This window comes from Pocillopora damicornis, chromosome 9, assembly GCF_964200805.1.
Source record: "Pocillopora damicornis chromosome 9, jaPocDami1.2, whole genome shotgun sequence".
NCBI classification, from domain to species: Eukaryota; Metazoa; Cnidaria; class Anthozoa; order Scleractinia; family Pocilloporidae; genus Pocillopora; species Pocillopora damicornis.
Window position 1 is genome coordinate 4,007,904 of NC_142678.1, and position 27,889 is coordinate 4,035,792.

At 38.2% G+C, this 27,889-nt stretch overlaps 1 protein-coding gene, 2 long non-coding RNA genes and 1 pseudogene across 5 annotated transcripts in view; 3 read left to right on the plus strand and 1 right to left on the minus strand.

The window, feature by feature from the left end:
• Nucleotides 1-16,354, minus strand: part of LOC149039677 (uncharacterized) — a 108,947-nt gene extending 92,593 nt beyond the window's left edge. The window contains exons 1-4 of one of the 3 annotated variants that reach the window (XR_016179973.1): nt 15,879-16,353; nt 15,136-15,618; nt 12,512-14,227; nt 8,755-11,622 (exon numbers count right to left, since the gene is read on the minus strand). Coding sequence is in view for 1 of the 3 variants with exons in the window: in XM_089183401.1 (XP_089039527.1) it covers nt 15,879-15,881 (3 nt within the window). In the remaining 2 variants the exon portion in view is untranslated. Of the gene's footprint in view, nt 1-8,754; nt 11,623-12,511; nt 14,228-15,135; nt 15,630-15,878 lie in introns of those variants that run through there. The other 2 variants (XR_016179974.1, XM_089183401.1) reach the window with 2 other exon arrangements.
• LOC149039688 (uncharacterized) lies at nt 4,385-5,578 on the plus strand (annotated as a pseudogene).
• Nucleotides 15,523-21,781, plus strand: LOC113666306 (uncharacterized). The gene is made up of 3 exons (XR_016180001.1): nt 15,523-15,660; nt 16,808-20,184; nt 21,517-21,781. It is a non-coding gene; the product is annotated as an uncharacterized LOC113666306 (long non-coding RNA).
• Nucleotides 21,782-24,112: 2,331 nt separating this feature from the next.
• On the plus strand, nt 24,113-27,159 carry LOC149039689 (uncharacterized). The gene is made up of 2 exons (XR_016179989.1): nt 24,113-24,943; nt 26,695-27,159. It is a non-coding gene; the product is annotated as an uncharacterized LOC149039689 (long non-coding RNA).
• Nucleotides 27,160-27,889: the final 730 nt, after the last annotated feature.

The following is a 27,889-nucleotide window of genomic DNA, read 5'->3' on the forward strand; positions in this document are numbered from 1 at the left end:
AATATCAGGTCATGAATTATGCACAGTGTGGAGAATATCAAAATTAAAGAATAAAATTTGGCACTCTGGTCATAACAGACATATCGCGTTGTTTGAGAGGACACAAAAACAAGTTAAAATAGGTTGCAGTGTTTATATTTACAAAACAACACGCGTACACTCTGAAATAATTCTTGCAGTTTCTCGCGAGATTTAGTATACGGAACCCGATGAACTAACCCTCCTTTCCGCAGATTTGTTTCCATCACTAATGATGTTACGTTCTTATGGACCACAACGGTTTTGAGCGACAAACTCGACATTTCCCTGCGACCATCAAAATCAACTGGACAAACCCAGCTTGATATATTGCGTGACGTGATTGTACAAATTTTTCCCCTTGCCATATGGCCTGTTTCGCGGTTTCTACAAATTGAAACCAAAATTAGTTAGTGTAACAAATTCGAATCGAAAGTTATTAAAATATACTGAAGAATTTTACATTTTAGGACAACTCGGCATCTAATTATTCGCCATTCACTTGCTGCGAAAACCTAAAATCCTCAACGTAGAAGATAAACGAACGAAGTTTGAACTGTCAAAAGGAGATCTTGGTCAATTCCAAGAATCATGCAAATGATCTTTGACACGAGCGCAATTGAGTAAACACATGGATTTGCGTTGTTTTTAAGAAGTTGGTGGATGGAAGCTAGAGATATACCCGCGGGTTTAAGGCAATCCGTGACCTCATTGGTGTATAAACTATGCACTGATATGCTTTTTCGGCCCGATTAATGCTTTCATTTTGAGAATTCTTTCGTACAAAGTAGTGAATTTTTGATATGCAAATTAAGGTCGAAGAGCAGGGTCTCCTCTGATCACGCTGGTATGAAAAATATTTCAGCTGAAGTTTCCATATTTTGTCTGTGAACTAACTGAATATAACTTGTAACTTGTAGCAAGATAGAAGTCCGTGAGCTACATTGTTGCAGTCGCTGCGCGCTAGACAAAATCTTTGAAATTGAAATTTTCGATCGCTATTCACAGGGGTGGTCTGGCCAAAAATGGTTTTTGGCTTGTGGCGAGGCAAAAAAAGAGAATTGGAGAAAAACTAAACTATTCTTGAAACATGTGTCCTAAACCCTTTTCATGGGCAAAAAAGAAAAGAAAACTTTTTTCCGACGGGAAGTCGAGAGGACCGCTCTTAGCGAGAGTGGCACTTAATTCTTTCAATGATTTGGGTCCTAGCTATATTCGTGATTTGTTGCAAACTTAATTACTAGCCATATAGGAATTTACGATCATCAACCATGAACTTGTTAGCGACTCCTAAATCGAGGTTAAAATTTTATGGCGATCGTGGTTTTTCGGTCTGCGCCCCTAAACTTTGGAATAATCTTCCAGAGCATATAAAGTGTAGTTTAAATCTTACATCTTTTAAGAGCAACCTTAAAACTTTTCTTTTTAAGTGCCATTTTAATTTGTAATTTTGCCCTAGTATTTTTCGAATTTATTATTTACTAAGTTACTGCTTTAAAAATTTTATTGTAAAGCGCCTTCGAGAATAGGGCGCTATGGAAATTTTTGTATTATTATTATTATTAATATATCATATTCGCAAAGTAAGTTTTGATGGGGTAAACAATGATGCAAACACTTTCACTCCTTTCAAATGGCGTAGATTTTAATTTTTACATATGAATTATGTCACTGGTGGTTTGGTTCTGTTCGTTGCTGAATAAACCAGGCAGACAGGGCTTTATCGAGCCTTTTAACATGTGCAACTTCAGTCCTGCGCTAGTCTCTAAGTTGTCCGGAAACTTGATGATCTTTTTCTTGTTCTTGCGGATATCAGATATCTGCGGCGTACTAACGCCATACTCAGCAAACAAATTGGTTCCTTCTTCCCGTTTCTTTAATCGCAAAATTATACACTGACTATCTTTTATTGAAAGAACGGATCGCTTACGCTTCAAGGACATGATGATCGTGAATAAACATTCGTGACACTGTGTAGCTTGTTCATCCACAGGCGGCCCAAGCTCAAGCTGTGAGAAGATCATCTTGCGAAATAACAGTCATGGCGAAATTTTTAGGGTCCTAACACAGGGGGCCCAAGCTCCAGCTGTGAGAATATCATCTTGCGAAATAGCAGTCATGTCGAAATTGGACACGCGGTCGTTTGTTTGTTTGTTTTTTGTAAGCGCCAGGCGTGCCCCCCGTGTGGGGACTGGAACGAATAATAAAGCTTCGAGTTGAGAGCACATGGCAAATGTCTGAAGTGTGTTTTAAACTGGGACCCTAATAGAATTTCCCACGCCTAAGAATCTCCATAGTGGTCCTTCGAGCCGGATACAGGAGAATCAAATCGGGTTTTGGATTATATATACGTAGAATCGAAGCATGGCGGAGAAATCGGCGTAATCGCATGTGGAAGTGTCAGATGTGGACGAGCGAAGTGAAATCGTGACACGTGAAAGGAACCTGCCGCGGTATTTGAGCGATTAAACTGAAGTCCCCGGTCAAAACAAGCTCCAGACAATCAAGAACAGAAGAAAATCGATGCGAGGAAATTTGACGCGGAAGATGAATATCATAAGGGAATACTTGAAGGAACAGAAAAACCGTAAGTTAATTGAGCTTGCATGTACTCAACTAAATTGAGCATGGGATCTATTGATCCAGAATCATGGAGAATTTCAAGCCTTGTGTGGTAATGATGAGGAACTGCAGGAAGCAGATACATGGTTATTGGAGTCCCAAGCACTTGTAGAGGAACTTAATTGTAAAACTGTTGAGTATGGTGAAGTCAAAACTCACACTAGTGAAACGGTCTCAAAAGCTCTCATCGAGCCAGAAGCACCTCAAATTCGGACGGAACAAACCGAAAACTCTTCAATCACAAGCCTTGGTCGCAAAAGCAAGAAAAGTAGCAGCAAAGCGACCTCTTCACGGTGTCCCGAGAACAAGCAGCTTCAGGAGAAAGCTCAACTGGAAGCTAAGATTGCAGCACAGAAAGCTCAGCTCGAAGCAAAACTTGTAATTCAGGAAGCTAAACACGAGGCAGGTAGGAAGGAAATTGAGGACTGCTGTTAAACGAAGAGCTAGGTGAATATAATTTGTCTGATGGCATGAAAGATTTTGAGGATAACCCAGTGGGAGAGGAAAATGCAAAGATTAAGACAACGTCCCAGGTCAAGCAAGAAGATGTACCCATGAATAATATTAAGGACTCCGAACAGAAAGTTAAGAAATGGTTGAAAACAGTGAGCCCTAAGGAGGAGGAAACGGATGAAGAGAAAGAGACTGACATTTCTAAGCATTTACTTGGCAAAGAGAGACTGGTGGATTTCTCACAGTCTGTCCTTTCAAAGTCAGCAATGATGACTTCATTCCCTAAACTTAACTTACCAGTATTTGATGGAGATCCTTGTGCGTGGCCAAACTGGTATGGCATGTTTAAAGCTTTAGTGCATGATCAACAGCTTTCCAAAACACAGAAAATGATCTATCTCAAAGCATCAGTCAAAGGAACTGCGGAAAAAGCTATAGCAGGGATGTTTTTTGATGGAACAATGTATGAAAAAGCCATTGCAGAGAGAACTCAACGATTTGGAAACCCCGCCTTTATTTCAAAGTCACTGATCAATAAGTTTCTGGCAATACCAGCAGTTCAGGATGAAAACACGTCAAGTTTGAGATTGTTTGTTGACAACTTGCACACCATTGTGAGAACACTGAAGACTTATGGCCATGAAGCAGATTTACGAGCAGCAGCTAATATGCTGCAGATTGTTACAAAGTTACCTCCGAAAATTGCTGTTAGGTGGAGCAGGCGAAAGTTAGAGCTGCAGCCAAAGGAACTTGACCTTAACGACCTTGCTGAGTGGCTAGGAACAGAGGTTCAAGTCCAGGAGATGGCTTTTGGTTTGGCCAGTACTAAGGAGAATTCTGCACAAGAGAAACCCGAGGCAAATTCAAACAAACCCAAGTGGTTCAAGAAAAAGAAGGATGTGTGGAATGACACTCATGCAAATTCAGGAGCAAAAGTGGAATGTTTTGTGTGCAAGGGAGAACATGTACTGACATTATGTGAGACATGGAAGAAATTAGATGTAAATGAGCGATGGGAATTAGCAAAAAAAATGGGTTTGTGCTTTTGTTGCCTCAAAAGAGGACATCGAATTGAACGTTGCTCGCTAAAAGGAACATGTCCAGTCGAAGGGTGTGTGCCAAGACATCACCCACAACTTCATGCGGTCATAGCGCTGGCACAGTTAAATGCAGCGGCTGAGACATTCCATCCCTCGCAAGCAGCTGCAGGAGACACGGTACGCAAACTAATCATACGACCTGTGGAGTGACTGAAGAAAGTGTACCACGCCCCGAGAGAGTAGCCCTGCAGATGATACCCGCAATACTGGAAGGGAAATACGGAATTAAGATCAGAGCAAACGCCTTTCTTGATGGTGGTTCTGGATCGTCCTACCTTAAGGAGGAGATCGCTGATATATTGGGTTTGGACGCTGAGCGTAAACCACTACGTGTTGGTGTTTTTGGAGCAAAGTCAATTGTGACAGATAGCAAAACTGTAACTGTGCGCCTAGAAAGTATAGATGGGAGTCTTAAGAAGAGTGTATTTCTGTGGACAACCCCCAAAATTTGTGAAATGACAGCAGTTGACTAGTCACCCAAAGCAAGGAAACTGGACCATCTTCGTGATTTAGAGATAGAAAAGCCAGTCGAGCATGGAGAAGTCGATGTACTGCTTGGAAGTGATTATTATGAAGAACTTCCTCTACCACTTGAACATCGCGTAGGAAAGTGGGGAGCCTGTAGGGGTAAAGACACCACTCGGATGGACAATTGCTAGACATGTCTCAGAAACAGCAAACGAGGGTAATACTGCTAACCATGTCTACACATTCCATACAACCTTTACTCCGGAAATGAGGGCTGACGAGTTAATGCGGAAGATGTGGGATGAAGAAGTGGTAGGGATCACTAATCAAAACAAGCCTTTGACTGCAGAAGAGGTACTTGCTACGCGCAAGGAGGCAGAGTCAAGGTGTTATGTCAAGGGGCGTTATGAAGTGGCAATTCCATGGCAGGACGATGAACCGCCATTGTATTGCAACAGGACTATTGCTGAGGACCGGCTCTACTCTCTTGAGAAGTACTTACAACGAAGGCCGAACGTTGCTGAGAAATATTGTCGGGTGATGGGAGCAAATGAGGCCAAGGGTTACATCCGGAAACTGGAGCCAGGAGAAATTGATAATGGCGCAAGTTGGTACCTCTCTCATTTTCCTGTAGTAAGAGAAGACAAAGAGACTACCAAAGTGAGGATAGTGTACGATTCAGCAGCCAGATACGGCGGAGTAAGCCTTAATGATACTATGTTGCCTGGGCCAAAACTGCAGCAAGATGTCTTCGATGTGCTATTGCGTTTCCGCAGAAATCCGGCAGCTTTGGTGCAGATATGACGGAAATGTTCTCACAACTCCCCATGGCGAAGAAAGACAGACGGTACCACCGCTTCCTGTGGCGAGGCCTAGACCTCTCAAAACCTCCCGAAGTCTATGAAGCGATGAGATGAATGTTTGGTGATCGTGCTTCACCTTACTAAGCCCAGTACGTTGTGCGACAACATGCAGAAGATAACAGAGATAACTACCCGTTAGCAGTAACCATTATCCTATCACAAATGTACATGGATGACATTATGACTTTATTGGAGACGGAGGATGAAGCGATCAAAGCTGGAGAACAGCTAAGAGAGCTGCTTGGCAAGGTAAGCTTCAAAATACGGCGTTGGTGTAGTAACAGGCCAGAGGTACTAAGAGATGTTCCTGTGGAAGATCGTGTAGCGCATGTCAACATTGAGGAGTCTGAACTACCTTACATGAAGGCGTTAGGAGTGCAATGGAATGCTGAGACGGATATGTTTACCTTCAAATTGAACCCGCCGCAGGATGTTGTCTATACCAAGCGAGGGTTTTTAAAGAAACTAGCCATGCTGTTTGACCCATTACAGATGCTAGTACCATTCACAGTTAGGGCCAGGATGGTTATGGAGGAGACGTGGTCACTGGGTTTAGGTTGGGATGACGAGTTCCCCAGTGACTTGAAGAGGACGTGTCAAGAATGGTTCAGTCAGTTACCTGAACTTTCTGGAGTCACCTGGTTCTTTCCCTCTTGGGTGATCACTCATATTTGGGCTGTTGTTATCTAAAGGCAGAACCTTTCCTTTTTTTCACCTGGTTCTGTCTCTCTTGGGTAGTCAGTCCTATTTGGGCTCTTGGTATCTGAAGGCAGAACCTTTCCTTTTTTTCACCTGGTTCTGTCTCTCTTGAGTAGTCAATCCTATTTGAGCTGTTGTTTTCTGAAGGCAGAACCTTTCCTCTCTTTTCACCTGATTCTGTCTCGCTTGGGTAGTCAATCTTATTTGCGCTGTTGTTATCTGAAGGCAGTACCTTTCCTTTAATTTTTTTTTTCACCTGGTTCTGTCTCTCTTGGGTAGTCAGTCCTGTTTGGGCTCTTGTTATCTGAAGGCAGAACCTTTCCCTTTTTTTCACCTGGTTCTGTCTTTCTTGGGTAGTCAGTCCTGTTTGGGCTGTTGTTATTTGAAGACAAAACCTTTCCTTTTTTTCAATGCAATGCTTGTTTTAATAAAAAAAGATAGTTTTCCTGTTGAGATGACCAACCAATTTTAACTTAATTACATATCATAAGTGCACGTTCCGTTGACTGGTAATTTTTCCGTCGATGTTGTGTTTGCCTTGGTGGTGTCTGTCCTCAAACCCCGTGATGTTTCAATTAAAAATAAATAACGTATTTAGGAATAAAATTACCAATGAGTAAAATACCTCTTCTCGCAACGTATTAAATTGCATTTACATTTCCAACTCTGCTCTCAACTTGCTTAAAAATCAACTTCAGACACGAGATGTAAAATCGGTCATAGATTGTTAAAGAGATTTGTGAGTAAAGAACTTTTTCTACTTGTCTTTTTTTATTTTCTCGCACCCTAATACATGAGGTTACCTGTGTTCGCAGCGGCGCGCCAGGAAACCCCAGCAGGAAAAATAAATTCAGTAAGATTTTACTCCTTAAGTGATCTCTTTAAAGTATATTACTTCCTTAGCATTTAGCCAATTATGTGGTGCCGGCGGAAGGTACAAAAAAACTCGGTTATATATTTCTTTACAGGTCAATATTATCGGAGAAAAAAGAACAAACAAACAAAATGAGTTCTATTGCGCTGTGTGATCCATAAGTGTTCGCATCGCGGTTAGGGCTTGCTGTTGTTTGCGGAGTGGACATACCATTACTACATTTTTGTTAGCGTTTAAAAATCGGAAAACATGGTTTTGGTAAAAAACTTCATCTTTTTCAACTCTTAATGACTGTCGAGTTGTGTGTATCAATAGAGTGTGACAGCAAATTTGCATTCTATGATGCGCAAGGGGCAAGAGAAAATGGTTGACTCCCCGCGAGTGAAGCTGACGCTCTAGGTCGGTGTCGATCCTTTATTATCCTTTGTAAACAAAATTTCCACTATTGAGTCAAATTATAAAATTTCTTTGGCTTGCATTGTGCGCTTTAAAGTAAACTTGAGTTGCTAGTTCCACGCGAGGGTTTAACCTTGAGAAATGCTAGCACGCGAGTGAAGCTGACGTTAACGCGTGTCCCTATCTGGAAAACATTCGTATTATGACAAGATAGGTCTGCATTGAGGTTTTGGGTTACTCTCGCCATGCAATTCGGACGCCGAAAAGAGCCAAAAAAGTAATTACTGAAAATTCATCCGCAACACCTCGATCGTTCTGTGGGCGCGAACTTAGTTCTTCTCTTAGAGTAAATGATTGCCAGGCGGATCTCAGATTCGCCTCAGCCGCATTTGCATAAATTCTTTTGGTGAGCAAAGCTCGTCATCTCGAGAAGAGATTGTGAGGCCGGCTTTCAAACATTTAACTCCCAATGTCTGATCGTTAATTCTTCTTTCTGGCTACTACGTATTTCTTGGTAAGGTAGTTGCGAGTAACTGGTGTTAGATAATGACAACAACTTCCACCTTATAGGTTTGAGTATATTCTCATTACCTGTTTGCTGGATAATGTATGAACATTATAGGGGAGAAGCTATATGTTAATCACTTTTAGGATTTAAAGGGTTAAAAGACATCAAGTTTTAATCCTGATGCATGCACGCTAGATGTGCACCGAATTTTATGTTTATAAAATTTAGTACCATAAAAATGTTTAAACCTTCCCTCCTTTCTTGCTAAAGAAAAAAACACTTTAATTTGACGAAGTAGCTTACCAAGTGTTTCCTTTCAAATTTCTGGAAAGGGTGAATTACAACCAATGCTTTCAAACAATGATGTTCTAAAGCGCAGCTAGAATTGCCTGTCCATATACTTTAAGAAATTTCCTTTCTCAAAAGCATTCTAAGTTATATCATAGTCCTACGAACGTAACTTTCAACAGGCTATTGCGTATTTGTATCTCAAAGATCACCAAGCTAATGCTGACGACCTCATGGGCTCAGTCAGAACATAGAGATTCATAAATCGGCACATTAAAGCCGTTCTGCAGTAAATATTTTAAATCTGAAGTAATGAGATGCGTCGGGTCATTTACATCTAGCTTATTCAAAGCGGCTTACGACCGCTAAGGATTTCCAAAGTACATCATTGCTAATCTCTCTTTGGGCAAACTCGGCTATTTAATGGAAGTTGCAGATGAAAGTATTTGACATGCCACCAACATTTGATCTCGCTTTATTTTCCTCTGTGACCAAACTATACACATTAAATTATAATAAAATTAATAAAACAGTATACAAAGTTTACAATGTTTACTCTTACTTACTTACACTTATCAAGGTTTACTGTGTAGTGTTTTGAGGTTTACGATTTCCATTTTCTTTCATACAGGTTTCGTTTTCCGCTTGCTTTTAGGCTAGAAAGAACTATGTGTCACTGTGTAACTATTTAATAAAAAGCAAAAACCCAGGACATACAGCAAAATACTTACAGTCATGTTCCAAATGTGTTTTAATCAACTTCTATTCTTTTCAGAGTGGAAGTAACTACTCTATTACTTTTACTTCCAACACATCATTTTCTACACGGTAAATCGAAAGGATCTGTTTCAGCCCCTAAAACAGGGCCATTTTGGTGAGTGAAATAGTCTTATTTTGGGGGCTCATTTGGCCCTTCTGGTAATGAGTTGTTCTGGCCTTAGCAAAAAAGGGCAGAAATGACCCTGTATGGGACAGCCCAAACGACTTCATAACAGGGCTGTTTTGGGGAAAATGAGGGGTAGTTTTGGCTTTTAAAAGAGGTCAAAATGGTATGGCCAAATCAGCCTTTCTGGAAACAATTCGTACCTTAGAGGGAGCGAAAATTGGCCTCTATCTCGTGGCCAATTAGGCCAATGTATGGTCAAAGCAAACAAAATTTAAATTTGGGGCCTTAATTATGTAAAACAGTCCTCTAAACAGAACTAAAATTGTTTTTGGTATGATATAAAAATTGCCCCATTTAAGCTTTTTCGCATCTGTACATTTTAGGCCAACAATGCCCTTAAAGGATGACTCATTTAGCCCCTGCTGAGGCAAAAGGAAAGCACCTCCTGTGACTAAAGCAATGCAAACAAAGTCTGAATGACTCCTACCTTTAGCTCTATAACAGTTTTGTTTGGGCTAAAATCAATTTCCATTCATCCTATGAGATGGTTCCAATAATCTATTTGATTCACACTCGTTATTCAATACTTAGCAACAAAAACAATAACATAAAAATCCCTTAAGTGATGATTAATAGTTATATAAATATATATATATATATATATATATATATATATAAGAAAAATGGTTTATTGACAATGTAAAGATTTGCATTCTCCAACTGTGACCTTTTTTGGCAAACTTAAAACAATGTATGTGCATAAAACAGCTGTGAAAGGGCTATAAAACCACAGAATTGAGAATATGCAATGTTAATTGAACATTCGTGACCCTCCATGGGAAAACGGACACTAACGCTTTTCCGTTAAAGGGTCTAGAAAAACGGTTTTAAACGGATACTAAACGCCTAACTCAAGCGTTTAAACGGTTTCCATAACCGCTTAAACGGTTGGCAAAAAATTTAAACGGTTGACCAAAGTCCAAAAGCGGATGGCTTAGGCCCTCAAACGGTTGACCAAAAATAAAAACGGATAGCACGAAACGTTAAACGGTTTACCAAAGTCCAAAAACGGATGACTAACACTGTTAAACGGTTGACCAAAATTAAAAACGATTAGCTCGAAACCTTAAACGGTTGACGAAAGTCCAAAAACGGATAGCTTAAACCGAGAAACGTACAGTTGACCAAAATCGACAAACGGAGAGATAAAAATTTAATGTAAACAGTTGTGATTGAGCCGGGAGATCTTTTGCGGAAAAACTTTCCGAGCGACGGATAATTATCTTGAAGCGAAAACATTGAACATTATAATTTCAAAAACTATAACTAGGATACACTAGCGCATTTTATTTCTGGGTAAACTATTGCCGTTTTCGTGTGACATTCATGAAATAAGCGCAATTTACTGAGAATAGTTTCGCCGCCAAATACCCTAAAAGGCTATTGCGAGAAACTCACAATCTCCTCCTTTGTTTATTCTAATTATTATTGAAAATAAACTTCATGTTTTTTTGTTTTCAAGTTTCACGAAATAAATCTGCAGACACAATGCCGCGACCTTGTCTGAAGCCGAGACGCTTTAGGGACAAATGACGCAATGTAGTTCCGTAGCAAATAGAAGGTCAAATCGGTGTCACGCACCAAGCGGGGCCGTTGAAATAATTGTCAATAAAACCAGGAAAGATGAATTAAGATGATATAAACAGATAGAGAGTAGCCGATTTAGCAAAACCATGACACGGGAACCAAGAAAGGGTTATCTCGATTTCACCAATCTGTAAACAAGATCTGAGGTGCACTGTTTAAACAAGATCGATGGCAGGATCATGGTCAAATGAATGGCTTCATTGGCTGTCGATGCTCTACGTTTGTACAGACGGATATTTTAACTTAACTCGTTTGTACAAATATTACAAATAAAATTCTACCAATGATTCCAATTCTGAAATTTCACTAACCCTTTCACTCTCAAGATCGTATTAGTAATTCCTCTTACCGTCTGTCATACAATCTTTTGATGTTATTTGGGAGAATTTAGTGATGGATCAACTTAAAGTCCTCTCGATCATAATTCTGCTTTATTCTCATCACTTTTCTACTTGAAATTGTGCTGAGATTGTAAGGAGAAGTTTTCTCTTGGTCACTCATGGGAGTTAAAGGGTTAAAGAAAGTGCTGACATTCAACAAAGTATGACCTTAGCCAATACCCATTAGGGCCTGCTCTAGGAAAGACAATATGGCTTTGCCGTCTTTATCCACCACATATTGAATATATAAAATGATGACAGCAAAGCCACAATGCTATTTACAATGCTTTGTTGTGGTAAGCTGCATAGAATAATGCCCTAATAGTTGATAATAAGTTTATCAAAATCAAATTGTTCACCAATGGCCGTAATTTGAGGCTGAAAGGACTTCAAAAATGCATCATCAATTGAAGCTGTTCTCTGTAAAAAGAAAAAAATAATAAAAATGAAAAAAATGAGTCAACTAACCCCATAAAAATGAGCAAAACAAAGTCTCAAAAGAAGAAAGTTGTAACTAAAAGGTTGCTGAGTGATCAACTAGACTAATTTGGAAAAAGTCCCTTATATCCAAAAAGATACATGTATGCTCCCCTTGGCTATCAATGACCAAAACAAACAATTCAAAATAATTTTTACAACTGTATACATTGGCAAGTTTATGATTGATAGCTATTTTTGTTTTGTACCTTGCGGCCAAGGAAAATGTGTGACAACACAGCCAGGCATTAAAAGTGAAGCTACATGCAGTAAATAGCATATCTTTACTTGGTGCAAACACTGATTTCACAGCTATTTCTGTTTGTTTGTTTGTTTGTTTTTTCTATTTTCAATAATCTGCTCTAAAATTAAAAGAGTCTCTGGTCTCTTTCAGTAGAAAACACTTCCTGGTAGGATTGTAAACACTTCTTATTGAGGTCTCTTTCCTTTTTGCTGTAGTATCTTCAGTTGTTTATTAAAACCAGTACAATTTGATCTTTAATCTCTGGTACAAAAAGATGATTCAATGTATGAACATCAAATAAAAAATTATATGGCCAATTCAACACTTTTAACACACATATCACAAGAATTGTTGACTTCCAATAGGATACCCCACCTAAACAAATTTTCCCAAATAGCCTAACCTTTAAAATGACCTCTGGAAACCCCAAAAATCTGTAAATATTATGCATCCCACTTATTTTGAGTTTAATAATGGCTATGCAGCAGCCCAGAGTAGTCAAACAATTAAATGAGTAAGGTTTTACTTGCTGTTTTAAATATCCTTCCTTAATATTAAGTATTTTACATAATATGGTTTTATACTCACATGTGCTGGAAGTTGAAATCTTATAATACATCCAATCTTCCACCTAAGGTAACAAAAACAAGACAAGCTGAATAAAATAATAGCATATTTATTGACAAATTGTTTAGCACAATGTATATTCAACCACTGAAATGGTAATTGTTATACAAATCATAACATGTGACTACTCATATTCAAAAGTACATTGCATATTGTATGCATCAAATCTGAAAAATTAAACAGCTTACAAGGCAATAACAGTCTTCACCCTTTAACTCCCATGAATGACCAAGACAGAATTTCTCCTTACAATATTAGTACAATATCAAGCAAACAAGAGATGAGAATATGGAAAAACATTAATTACAGGATTATTAGTTGATTGAATACCAAATTCTCCAAACTAACATCACTAGAACTATATGGCAGACAGTATGGAGAATTTCTAGTAAGATCTTGGGAGTTAAAGGGTGAAGGTTCCTCACCAATGTCTCAAATGCTAGTTGCTTATATTTGCTCATACAAGTCAGACTTAATTTATCAATTGGTTCTGATTTCTTAGTCTTTGCAATTGTACTTGCCATATAACCAAAGCTATAAACATCTAAAGTTGACCAAGGGACGTACAGACCATCATACAAAGCAAGATCAATGTGTTTATGTCATGTTTTGAGTCCAGCTCTTTCTGATCCAGGAGGAATTACTTCTACCTTGGTTTTCCTAACTTCACATGCCTCATTGAAGTCTATTATTTTGGCTGCCAATCACCCCTATTCACCTCTGAAATCAATACATTATCTCCTTTTTGTCATTGTGGACAATCCCTACTCCATGAAGATAAAAGAATCCCGACTACATTGCATTAAAATGCCTAACCATGATTTTTCAACACATACACTCTCTGACTAAAGAGCTCTAAAAATGGTAAATGAATGTTTGATCCCTTCCTTAACCCTTTAACTCCCATGAGTGACCAAGACAAAATTTCTCCTTACAATATAAATACAATATCAACCAAATAAGTAATGAGAATAAAGAAAAATGTCAATTTGGGAATAATTAGTTGATCAAATACTAAATTCTCTGAATTACCATTCTAAGAATTGTATGGTTGGCAGTAAGGAGAATTACAAATTTGATGTTGGAGGTAAAGGGTTAATTCCACAAACCTCTCATACAAGCAGTTAAGTAGTTCTCTAAAAACTACATCAAAGGAAGGGAAATGCTTTGTGAGAAATGTGTGATAAAATACAAGCTTCCTCAGCAACAGTTTCTTTAGTAGTTGATTCACTATTAATAGTACTTGACTGCACTGGAAAAGACATACATGTAAACTTGCAAACACCAAACCTTCCCAGGCCTAACACAACTTTGTTTCTGTGGCTATCCCCTACAACTGAAAGTTGCTAATAGCTCATTTCGTTCACTTATACATTTAACTTGCTTCAATGAGAAATGACCCTCAAAGTTTGATATCTATGATTAATCATTTTGAAAAATATATTTCAAGCATTGCACCTACATGTGCTGTAAAATGATCAATTGATGCTTAAAAGTGAGGATTCCTTAGCAAAAAAGCTTAGCATCTCTGGCAGATACCTTTGTCACAGTATTGTAGAGCAAAGAAAAAATAATATTATGTTTCAAGCATTGCACCTACACGTGCTGTAAAATAATCAATCAATGCCTAACAGTGAGGATTCCTTGGCAAAATGGCCTTGCATGTCTGGCATATACCTTGATCACAGTATTGTAGAGCAAAAAGAAAAATATGTTTCAGGCAATTTGCACCAACCTGTGCTGCAAAAATTATCAATCAATGCCTAACAGTGAGGATTGCTCAGCAAAAAAGCTTAGCACCTCTGGCATACACCTTGATGACAGTATTTTAGATAAAAGAAAAACTATTTCAATCATTGCACCTACATGTGCTGTAAAATATCTTGATCACAGTATTGTAGAGCAAAAAGAAAAATATGTTTCAGGCAATTTGCACCAACCTGTGCTGTAAAAATTATCAATCAGTGCCTAACAGTGAGGATTCTTTAGCAAAATAGCTTAGCTTTAGCTTAGCTTATACCTTTATCACAGCATTGTAGAGCATAGAAAAAAACATGTTTTAAGCAATGCACCTTCACTGTACATATGCTGTAAAATGATAAATCAATGTCTAACAGTGAGGATTCCTTAACAAAAAAGCTTTGCAGACCTGGCATATAGCTTGATCACAGTATTGTAGAGCAAAGAAAAATTTTTTTTTAAGCATTGCACCTACATGTGCTGTAAAATGATAAATCATTACCTAACAGTGAGGATTCCTCAGTAAAAAGGCTTTGCACCTCTGGCATATACCTTGATCACTGTATTTTAGAGCAAGGAAAATGTGAAATTGATAATTTGAGAAAGAACTGATCTGTTAATGAAAGAATCAATCTATGCCTGAAAGCAAGGATTCCTAAGTAAAATTAGGTTAGATTACCTTGAGCACAGCATTGTTCAGCAGGAAAATACAAGAAATTCATTATTTAAAGCATTGCACCAAAATGTCTGTAAAATGACCAATCAATGCTTTACTTCTATAGCTTGCTGATCCTCGCAGTATGCAAAATGTGTCTTAAATGAACTTTGTAATGGGTCTTGCTCACCATAGAGTCTCTGTGGCTTGATCAGTGGTGAGCATCGGGGCATGAAATCCCTAGGTTCAATTCCACTTTGGCAAACAAAATTTTTTCTTTGTTCCAAGCTCATCACAAACCGAAAAATAAAACTTTCTCTTTTTCTTACCGTGCTCAGAACTGACCATCTTTCTTATTCTAATTAGCATGTTTATCTAACAATGGTCAAGGGGGGGAGGGAGGGGATCTCATGAAGAGATACAAGTAATTCACTGAATTTTATTTTACAACTCAATTCCACTTCCTAGAATTTAAATTCTATTCTGTGGGAGTATAGAGATTGGTTATCAATACAAGATATAAAAAGGCACAAACCTTTTTTGAACTTTTAGGTGTTTCTTTAATGCTTCCGTTCTCCTTGCTTGTTGGTGTACAGGAACTTGGGCTTATAAATACTTTCTCCAAATCTCCGCCGCTTGCAAATTCCACACCTAAATCTGCTTCATCTTCATCCTATAAAAAAGCTACAAAAGATTAATCCAACTCCAAATATTGGTAAGAGATTTATTGATCTGTGTTAGTCTTGGTCTGCATGCAGTTGGCCTTTGCGATGCACAAACATTGAACTTAAAAATGTGCGTGCCTTATGAAGGATTAATTAAACCAATTTATGACTATAAATTAAAAGTATTAAGTGCGGATATCACGTGTTTATGAGTATGGATTCTTGTGCATACTTGCTAAAGATCAGCAAATTTTTCATCATAGCTTACCATTAATACACAGGCAGAACCACGAGCGTGAGTAATTTTCCTCGACAAGTCAGTCGGTTGGGTCCGGAATTCAAATGATTGGAATGGCTCACCTGAAGTAAATGTGCAAGCATGAAATTGTTTTTAAATAACAAGATTGGCTATGAGGCTTAGTTCATAAAAAGAAAATCAGAAAGGTCATAACAATAAAATCTTTGTAGTAAATATGTAAGGTAAGCTGATTTCTGTTAAGTTAAATCAGGATAAACCACACAGCGATGCAAAGTCCCTTTCAGAAAGCAAGCAGCGCAAACGATCCACACGAGGGAATCGGGTGTCCACAATTTGACTCTCCTTCGTAGAAAAATCATTGTCATTAGCGAAATGCACAGTATGATATTCGCCATAAACTATCTGTTAAATCTTTCTGCGACGCGGTTTAAACTGCATGGTAGGACAACATAGAGTGACTTTGAAGATTGTTCGTGTAGGCTGTATTATTCTGTCACCATAGAGCCATTCCGCGGAACCGTTATGTAAGACACATCGTTGTATAACAGTAGCTACAACTTTGTACAGTGGGTACCATGTACCACTATCTATACCGTCTACAGTAGGTACAAATAGCTACACTGTCTACAGCAGGTACAACTACTTACACTGTCTACAATAGGTTCAACTAGCTGCACTGTCTACAACTTGTTAATCACATTGTTCATCCATGGAGTCTGGTTGCACTCCAGCTGAATTTTGCATAGCACTCCATCTCCATTTTGTATGATTATTTTTCTTTAAGTTAGTGTTCTTCTCGTGCACACAGGGTGAGAATTATGTCATCATTTATTTTATTGTTTATTATTTAAATGGATGAAGTTTTTAAACCTAGAATATGCAGTAAGAGATGACAGCCTTTCAATATATCTAACGTTTTTTCTCCTGACTTTTTATAGGTGGTCTTCGTGGCAAGTGTTTTGTTGACGTTTTTCCGAAAACTTGTGCACCACCGTGTCCCTGATTGATAATAAGCCTTACTTTTTCCAGTCTCGTGGTAATGGGTGTATCACTCTGAGTGGAAAAAGGCGAAGTTAGTGGGCACGATCAGATGTTGGTCCTTTTTCGTAACTGCTGATAATGAAATTCACACACAACATTTCCTCCTTTTATCATTTCAGTGTTTAAGGCATTTTATTCATCCTGTACGAGCAGAGCTATGGCGTGTTTTTTCTCTCAGACAACAAACCTTTTTCGCCGTGTGGTTTGCTGAAGAAACGACACAAACAAGTGCCATAACAATAACACGGGCTTACGAAGTTCGTAGCCATGTTAAGAATGCTCAACTTCAATACTAAAATTGACACCTGTGGCCAATTTTTTTTTTTTTGGGAAAGATATGTTGCAGAGCAGGTTCGAAAGAAACTTTCTTGAAAATGGGAACCCTATCTGTTGATGCTAAGGCCTATCCCCGCGAAATAAAAACAAACAATATGAAATTTAACAATGCCGCCACATCGCCGCTATAGCGTTGCTATGGAAATACCGATATTCCTATTTCTTTCTGCTTGTAAATTTTCGCGCGCGTTAAAAGCATGCGCACTCATTTTGCCGCTGTGTCGCTTCCCGCCTAAAATGTCTGACATGCGCGCTTAAGGATGAGCTCTCAAAGATCTCTGGAATTAACCAATGTGTAACCAGGCCAGGAAACTATTACAAGGCTTTCTTCCACTGGCGGGAAAAAAGTTACATGGAACAAATATACTTACCTCGGTTTCCTCTGTGGACATTTTTATAAGGTTCTTGAATCTTATTCTTTCTTTTAAATCCGGAAAATAAAAGCGACATTTACTGACATTCAAACAAATTGTAACTAAATCACTGCAGTCAAGATAATCAGCTACAAAAGGTGCAAGAGAAAATTGGTGAATTTAATCAGGAGCACGTGGGCCGTAACTCCGCCGCTTTTGCAAATACGATTGCAGTATGTCGACTCAAGTACAAGGAAATCGAGGGAAGTGAACAATATTGACCAATAGGAGGCTTACAACTACAATTATATCAATTTTTATTGGAAAACCTAGCGTTGCTGTGTGTCATTTTCAATTTCCGGCAATTATATTTTGAAAGGACTATTCAACAATGCTGGTTGACCACCTAATTAGTGTATTTAATGAGTTAGCCTTGCACTTCTAGTAGATGGTGTCAGCGTAAAGTGCAACTTTGGATTAAGATCATCGTATAGTGGATTTCCCTAAATTTAAAGGGGCACATCGGACCTGCGAAGCAAATCTTTGAGTAGGTGGGGCTAGAGACGAACCCGTAAACTTCAGCCAACAAGGGAAAGAGGGTGTCGAGTGAGGCATACCAGGAAAGTTTGGATTTGTCTCCTTGGAAATGTGCAGAAGTATGAAAATATACGTATGTTGATATTTGGGTCGATTTCTAGGTCGAGCTTTGTTTACAAGAGAACTGTAATAAATAGAAACCACACAAGTTTGTGATTTATTGTCAAAAATTAAATCTTAAATGATTAGTCATTAACGTTTTTAATTCGTTGAGTTCTCGCAAAGGCGAGGGCAGGATAAAAATCGTGAAAAATCGTAAGCAAATCAACGAAAAGAAGAGGAGGGTAAAATTTGCCGAGAGTGTTAGGTCTGAAGACAAATAGGACGAACTCGCCAAATATTTTAAGTCTTATACTGATCGCTGGAGACTTAGCAATTTTCAATAAAAACTCGCGGCTCTTGCGCAAAGAACATTCCATTGTTTTTAAAGTCGCCAGATAGTCTTGTGATTGTTGCTCAGTCAATTTCGATTGCTGTGACCCTGTTCCCCCTAGGGTTTGACCCTTAAAATGAACCCATTACAAATATAATTAATGGGCTCCTGCCCTTCAGTACTAATGAACCTGGTACCTTAGTTAAACATTAACAATATAGCAAAGTTTGGAACATAAATTTTTTTTATTTGGGGCAAATAGATTTATTTTAATTCCTCAAAGTAGCGAGAAATACATTAATATGACATCATACCTTCAGCGAGTGAACTCAACAATCAACTGAACAATTTTGTTGGGAAGAGCCTCCTATGCTGGTCTCAGTGAGGAGTTCAGATCGAATAAAGAGTTCTAACTCTTCTACACGGTCTTTACAGTAATCACCGGTTTAATATAATTACTCATTAAAATACCTTTTCTACAAGACAATTGTTAAACTGTCTGATACATTTTTCACCTAGATTCCTTTCAACTTTCCAAATGAGTTTTACTTCAGAAAGACGGGATGCCTATGCAAGTTAAATCCACGGCCACTTAATTTTTTTGGGTCAAACAGAACCCGATATATTAATTTTTTCAGAGAAATGACCAACAGTAGACAGCTTTGTTTGTTAATAATTACCTAGCGTCCTTGAACACAACAGCTGTCGTGGAAGGGAAAGGGAGCAATCTGTTTACACTAGCATGGCCAGCAATAAGAATTAGCTAAAATTCAGGGGAAACGGAATTATGGGAATTTTTTTTCGGAATCAGTGCGAGGTCGACAGACCCGATTTTGGATTTGGGATCTGATTTGCCGGAAACTTACTCCCTCGGCCAAATCTCCTAACAACCACCTGTCAAATGAGGCTTTTTCGGCCTCTCTGAAGTTTGTCTCGTGGTATGCAATTTTTTTTTCCGATGGAGAAACGGCGCAATCGAAATTTACCATCCATCACTGAAGGAAAATACTTTTTGTGACACCGATAAAAGCTTTTGTCTTTTAATAAGATTTTTAGCGTAAAAGCTGTGAGTTGAGCAGAAAGTATATAAGTTGTTGTATTTGAATAGAGCTGATGTACGTATGGATTTTTTGATTGATTCATTTATTCGTTAAATGGAAACCTTGTTTGGCTTACTCGAGTTGCAAGTTATACAGAGCTGATAATGTTGAATGTTCTGGATCGAAATGGCTCTGCCCTTTGAGGCCAAAAACGGTCCATTAAGAAGCCCTGGGGCCGATCGTGCAAAATTGCACGATTACTTTGACCTTTTCGGAAATTCTCGGATTATATCTGATCGCTCTGAAATTTTGGCTGTAGCATATAAACATTCTAAGCCAATCACATGATGAGTTTTAGCTCCGAACCATCAAACGTGATCTCAGGAGCCCGATCCGAAAATTATTTGCGTACGATTTCAGTCTGCGATAATGGCGTCCGATGCGAAACGCTAGAGATACAGCGTAGCTAAGGCTTTAGAGGTGATTTTTGACGATGGAAGTGAGCATGGTGGTATCTCTAGTGGTGAGGAATCCGAATTAGACGGAAAACTGGAAAATCCTAGCGAAGAATCGAGGTAAGTAGTCTGTAAACATTCTTGCGATATTTAAATGCGTGACGCATGTGGTGTTGAAACATTTACTTTTACTTTTCGCGCACGAATCCTTGTTTTTTGCCAATTGCGCCGTTGTAGCCCGCGCTTGGAATACAACAGCACGTTTGTTTTTGCCATACGTGATTGTTTAAGGGAAAATCTAAATATATGACAAAGCACTTGACTTATGTTCCCTCGGGAAACTAGTTAGTTTTGTTTTTTCTCGAGTCCTGATGTTTCCAAAATGTCTGAATGTCGTCTTTAGTTCTTCAGTTTATTTAATTTAATATAACTTAATTTAATTTAGATTTTATTGAATCTAATTCATAATTTCATTTAATTTAAAACTTTCCTTGTAAATGCATACATTGTTCTGTTAATTACTATTGTTTGTTTTGTCCAATCAGCATTTTGTTACACAATTTAAATTCAACTTTGTACTTTGTATTATTCAGAACTGAAGATGACAGAAGAACTGTGGAAACATGTTTTTAAAGTGTCGTTCATTTTCTTGAATTCCCAATGTTTCCCGAGACGAGGAAAACAAAACTAGCTATTTCCATCGAGACCATACACTAAGTATATAATGTATGCATGGTTATAAGCGATGCGTTTCTTAAAGGGCCTGGTAGCTACCTTAAGAGATGACCTGGCCAAAGAAAATAGCAGCTTCGAATCCAGCTTTTCTTATGAGAGAATCTTAAGGGGTAGGCATGACTGTTGACAACATAATTTGTTCCAACAGTTGACGGTTTAAATTGTGAATGGGGAGGGGGACATATTACGGTCGAAATTTTATTTCATGAAAGACAGTTTATCACGAAGAACTAATCCTGCAAAATTTAATAGTTAAGCACTAAAACTGTAATCACCTCCCCTTCCTTTCAAAACAAAGTAGATCTATTCTTTACCTTGCTTGTTTACTATGCTCAGACCACAGCTACCACAGGTGCAATCTCCATTGGCTCCTGCTATCATATGGCCAATACTTTTCTTTATACAGCTGCTAGATGTTTTGATCGTGGATTTTAAAGTTCGATCACTGAGCTTCAGGGAACTGATTTAAGGGCTGTCCTATTAATTAGGTACAACGAAACGTTTTGCCGGTTAAATGCATTAGCTAGCAAATTTATTTCGACAACTCAAAGTTTTCAGTTCTCTCTGAGTTCAACATTTTAGATTAAATTCTTAAAATGTTTTGAAAAATGTATCTTATTGCTTGAAAAGCGGCTACTGAACTGATCATTCAAATGACTTTCCAGTTGATCTGGATCAAATGTTTTGATTGCTTATCATATTTCTTCTCCTTTTCAGATACAGATACTGACAAAAGCTCATACAAAATCACGGTCGGGTTGTCGGTGTCGGGATGCTTGGTTTTCATCGCCATCATCATATGTGTGTGTTGGTTTTCCTGTAGGGGATGAACCCAGGCCTCGAAAATCAATGCAGATCTATCCAAAGTTACCTTTTTGACCTTTTACATAGCATACTTAGAGTTAAGCTGAAAACGCTACATATGAGATGAATTAAGTCAAATGTTTGTAGAGCTTCTTTAATTAAAATTGTGTAAGGACAAGCCTTTGCCTAACTACTTAATTATTTGAAAGGAAAAGTGAAAAAATGGGCGAGCGAAACATGGTGTAAGCGATAGCCTATTACAAGCTATACAAAGACTCGAACCAGGATTCTAGCCATAAATCGATTTATGCTCGAACTAGTTAATCAGTTAGGGGAATATGCTTACTTTCCTACCCTCTGCCGCGTTCAAACTTCTAATGGATGGAGCCTTTAGTCAACAACCCATAGACGAAGATTTTCACGTCTTTTACCATGAGTTATAAAACCCATAGCTTTCTTTCTCTTCAAAATATATTTTTCGTGAAAAAATCAAAAATTAAATATTGCTACCAAAGAAAAGGGGATCACCGAGCTCGTTCACGAGCAAATGACAAATCAACTGAGGGCGAGTTCAGGCCCTAATAGCAGCCGCCATTTTGTTAAGGAGCGCGCAACCTGTGCGCAAAGCATTGTGCGCAGTAGGGATACGCAATCCACAAGACTTTGAATTAAACAAGTTTATTGAATCTCCAAAAACTCCATCGACGTTGATGCACAAATTTAAAGTATCAAAACTTAAAAAGAGAAAGTCATAACCTTAATTTTCCATGTATATGTCGTTTGACCGCGGTGTACTCTGAATGAAATGTTATCAATGATAAAACCCGAGTGCAACGTCAATTTCATGCTAATCTGGTTAGAGTTCTCACTCGCGTCATGGCGCAAGTCATCAAGAGGTTCTTAAGTATCTTTGCATCGAAATGATCTTTTAGGCTGTTTTTTTATCAATATAACCATGTGATAATTTTACTCCGCCCTAAGTTCCAAACCATATCCTCTCTGTGTCATTTTTAACAATGAAAAATTGCATACATCACGGATTAATCAAAGTGATCCTCTTTTGGACTCAGTAAATACAACTTATGCTGACAAAGAAACGACGAAAGATGTGTTTTGCTTCAAAACTGATTGACCTGCACTGGTTTTTCTCTTGAATGGTGCTCACATACCTCTGAACCGAAAATGCGTCAGAAGAGACCATCCCAGTATTTATCCAACTTTGAAAGTGCGTTAGGAGTGTGCTGTAAATTCACAGTGTTCAGTAAGCCGACACAAGGCTAGTGAAGAGTTTTTTGGTGCTCGTCCTTCAATTTGTTCTCATTTATACTGTTACAAAATGATTTCGAGAGCAATTTTTATTCAACCAGCAGGAGTATATTTGGCAACGATTATAACCGAAAAAAACGTAGAAGTCAGAGGGCTCTCGAGAGCCTATCCCAAAGTGTCTTAGAAATAATTTGATTACCACTCTATGTTTCAACTTTTGAGCCAAATTTCAACTTTATGATCGACTGGGGAATAATTAGCATTCTCCTAGCCATTGGGAATGTTGAAATTTCCGCAACAATTGCATCATTGATGATATTTACTGAATAAACGATTAAGATTCTTACCTTAGTCTGTCTGCTATTCCTTGAATGCTAAATCTTTTTATCCCCTTTAAGGCCAAAGAAACGTCATGAAGAAATCACACTTCTTTGGAAGCCAGGAGACACTCCATTTCTCGTTGTTTCTGTGGTTCATGGCCATGTTCTCTGAGCCATACTGTAGTGTTGTAAATGTGGGGGGAGGGGGGAGGGCGAAGTGGAAGCTTGAGTATATAAAAAGCAGGTTAATATCTTTTTTACTTGTGCGGAAATTATTTCTTCAGCGTCCTGCGCATTTCTAATCAAAATATTGATAAGACTACCGGCCAAAGTTTCATACTTCGAAACAGCAAAGAATCTATAGAGAATTTTTTAATTTCACATCAAATGTCGTCATCAAAGGAAATTCTATTTCGTAACCAATGATTAAAAGCCGCAATGTTTCTTTTTTGTTTTGAAGGCGAGCTTAGCTATTTTATTTCTTCGATCATTCGTTACATAGTTTGAGGGGAGAGAAACTCCAGTTCACGCAATCGAATTTCATGCAATGCAAGTTGGACCAAAAAAAATATGATGTTTTCCACTGGACTTGGTTTGGTAGAGTTGACCATCATTGTCATGGTTCGACAGCAAGAACAACATACTTTTGCTCTCAATTTTTGCGAAACATCGGATCTCATTGGGTGGACAGTAACATGTATGACTCATTGTAATGCATAGATAGTTTTAACAAGAGCTGAGCATCGCAGGACAAATTCATCTTAATAACCATGACAACATTTTTCAGACATTTAACGGAAGAAGTTGACAGTCATGTTAACGACTAGCCTCTGTCCCTGATGCAAACAACAAAATCATTGCTGACTGCACTGAGTAGTGCTTTATTTGAAATAAACCGCTGCCTATATGCGTACCGGTTTTGATATCACCCGAAGCTTCTTGAAGATAGAAACGTCGTTTTTTGGTTTTCTTTCCCTTCTAGGAAAGTTTGAACGTCACTGTCTCTAAGCGATACGGGTTTTTCAGTGTTTTAACAGCCATAATCAGAAAAATTCCGACAAATGATCTTGGATTGAAAATGGTGTGTGTGTTGCGTCATCAGTTGTTCTGTGACGAAAACTGGTCTGTATTCCTGATACTCCCCAAGGGGTTGTGCAAGCGCTCCACTTAAACCAGAGACTAAGTATGCACGGAATTAACAGCTCAGTCTCGGCGGCAATCATTTGTCTTAAAAAATGTATATAACGAAACCTTCCAAAGACGAAGCTCAAATTCTAATTGCTCAGTTGTTAACAACTCTGCGTGTTAGATTCATTAGGATGTAATAGAAGTCTTGTTGACATTTTGAGACGCGCATGTTCGTCAGCTGGTTATCACTTGATTTGCTGGGCGCGTGAAAGAAGACAACATCGGGCGAGCTCGGATTTCGTAATCGGAAATCTACCCGAGATGACCTCCTTCTGACGGATGTCGGAGTGTGCTTTCCCATTTCCTAGTTGTACGAGACAAACTCATCGCGTTACTGGAGGGTTCGTTTGGAGCAGTCGACGTTCTACTTACCCAGATCTCAATTTCATTTTGCTTTTTCTAGTAGAAAACATCAAGAAGGTCTATGATAAGTGATCCTTTTCTTGTCATCTGGATCAAATTTGGGATAGGTCTTACTATCAAGAGCAGGTCTGGCCGACCGACTGAGAGACCCTTTGTTTCATGTATGGACACGGAATTACATTGCCAGCCTCTTCCTAGAAAAGGTAAGAAATGTATGAAGTATGTTAAGAAATGTCTTTGCTAAGGGACTGATGAAATGTCTCCAACTAAAGCGTGGAATCTAGCTAAAAATCGATGTAATGAGTAAATATATTCGTTGACATGGGAAAACAGCTTTCGTTTGAAATATACATCGCTTGAGTAAATAAATGTGGCGAGGTTCAAAATTCTGTTTGTGATGTTGCTGACTGTTATTCAGAAAACAAATATCGCAGAGTAGTATTCCAGAGTTGATTCAATTGGGCAGTTAAAATCGTTAAGATCTATATCATTACCTGTAATGGGAAAGTTCCGTTTCTGTAATACTGTACATTATCATCTAATTGAAACTTATTTTCATATCTCATTCTATCCTCGGTTGAGTTTTGTGCACTTTCAGATTTCAGAGATCGAATAAAGGTTGAATTCTGATTTCTTAGTCCATATTCCCACCTCCTCCTCAATCTGTTCATAACGTCGGACACAGAAAATTGACTGAGAACAGCGTTTGCATTCATAGACGCAACATGCCCTTTGACTAGTTTCCTTTTCGGTAAATTCCAAAACAGTTACTCTCAGAACATGGAACAAAACTCGAAATGTGTGATTTTGAACAAAAGTATTATTATACATCTTCTATATAAACCGTTGAAAACAAGTATTATTCAAAGCTTTTCGTGACCATTTTGTTACCTGAGGCATATTTTGTCAAAGCTTCATTGTTATTTGATAACAATGATAATATCAAATTGACATATCGAGTTGAAGTCTAACGAATATTTAACTCTTCTTTAACCAAGAGGGATTTAATTATCCATCTAAACTGTATTTAAAGTATATACTTGCATTTTTTTTCCTTTCTTACTAATCCGCTGCAAAAGATTAAGCAAGTTCACGTTATGCAAAAGAGCGAACGACTTCATTAACAACAGAGAACACAACTAAGTAAACAGAAACCACAACACAATAACATTTTTGATCAAAGTTCTGGAGCCTGCTTACACATAGAAGGTCATGGAATTTTTTCAATTTTTAATAACCCTTTCTTTGGTCAATTCAAAGTGAGACCTAAAGTTTACAATTTGAATATCATCATGTTCACTTCTCCGTTATCGATAGAAAAACGAAATCCGTTTTGTGAACACAATTCAACCGTATGTGACAGCGTTTATTCGTCATGTCTCGCCAATGGATTACAGTGACAACTTCTATTCCGTGATAGACATCCGTTGTTCAGTTCTGAGAAAGGAAGATTTCGTTTCTTAGAAGCTAAAACGGGGCTTGTATTTGCCTTATCAAAATATTCCATAAAATATTCGCGGACTTTACAGTTTGCATGCGGTGTTCTATCGAGATGTTGTGAACAAGGGTATGATAAGCAGTTGCAAAATCAAACCTAAGAGATTTTCACTTAGAGGAAACAAAAGAAACTCTAAAGTCTACAAGTGATTCATCATCCACAGTGACGAAACAATTAAAATCGCACAAGATTACACGGTCTAAGAAGCAAATCTGTTCTAAGCATTTATTGGATGCTGAGCTTTGATATCGAGGTTACGAGTTGGTTTCTGTTTTTTTGTTGCTCTTTAATTGGTTTTCAGATGTTCAACTCTGAATATGGGATAGGCATCGAAGGGAAAATTTCCGGTTGCTTAAGCGAAGCTCAGGAAATGGCCAATTGTTAAATTATAATACTCCGCACGGTACTTCTTTAATTGAATAAAAATCTACATTTAATCTTTAATCTCCCTAATAGATTAGATTGGAGCGTAAGAGGTGAGCCGCAGAAAAGACAACTTTTTGCAATCCAATTCTATGGCACATTCAAGCGGAGGTTTGATTGGGGGAAGTTTCACTGCTGGATTTTTTGTACTCTGCTTGCTGATGTACATAATTTTCAGATTTTTAAGATCGGATACAAGAACTCATCCGGGTAATTACTCCGAGATCGTTATTCGCGTTGAAGCTGGAGCCTCTTCACAACAAAATGGAGCTAGTGCCGACGAACTTCCTCCTCCATATTCAGCATTTTCTGAGCCCTGCTCTATTGAGCCGGTTTGTTTTTCTGCTGGAAAGAAATGAGTTGTATTCACAAATTATTTATGTGATGAAGTTTTTTGGCATATTATGATATCATTGTCATTCCTTGTGGCTTTTCAGAATCTTGTAGAGCTCTGTAATGCAATCAGCTAAATAAATCTTCATTACGATCTGATTATGTTCATGTGTTGTCATTATTTAACAGCCACCATAACAGACATTTTTTTCCCCTATCTTTGGCCAAGTACGGTTTCGTTATCTGCTAAATACAAATCACGCGAAGTGCATTAAGGGATACATGTCTTCTGCTCTGGCGCTTTAAGTGACTGAAATCAACGTTCCAAATTCCAGATCTGCCAAAACAAATTCCAATTTGAAGTGAGATACCGTAATTGGTCTTTTAATCTTCTCTTGTTTTAGCTCACCACCCTTCCCCAGAAATATTTCCGGAAATGCTTGCAAATCGTTTTGGTCTGTTGCAAGCCAATACATCAACATTTTTTTCTTAATTGTATCAAATCTTAATCTACTCTCCCTCAGATCAGATTGAAGCGTCATAGGTAAGCTGAGAAAACAATTAGTAGGAGTCCGATTTCCTTTACAAACTCGAGTGGAGGTGCGATCGGGGGAGGTTGCGTGCACTAGTGAATTATTCTTACTTTGTTTGTGGATGTACATGCTTTACAGACTGTTGAGATCTGATCCAAAAACTCATTCAGGAAATCCTTCTGAGCTTGTTATTTGCATTGAACCAGAGCCTCTTCTAAGCAAAATGGAGCTACTGCCGACGAACTTCCTCCTTCATATTCAGCATTTTCTGAGCCCTGCTCTATTGAGCCGGTTTGTTTTACAACACGAGAGAAATGATTCGTATTTACAATTTCCTTTTTACAGGAAATTTTTGTGCTGAT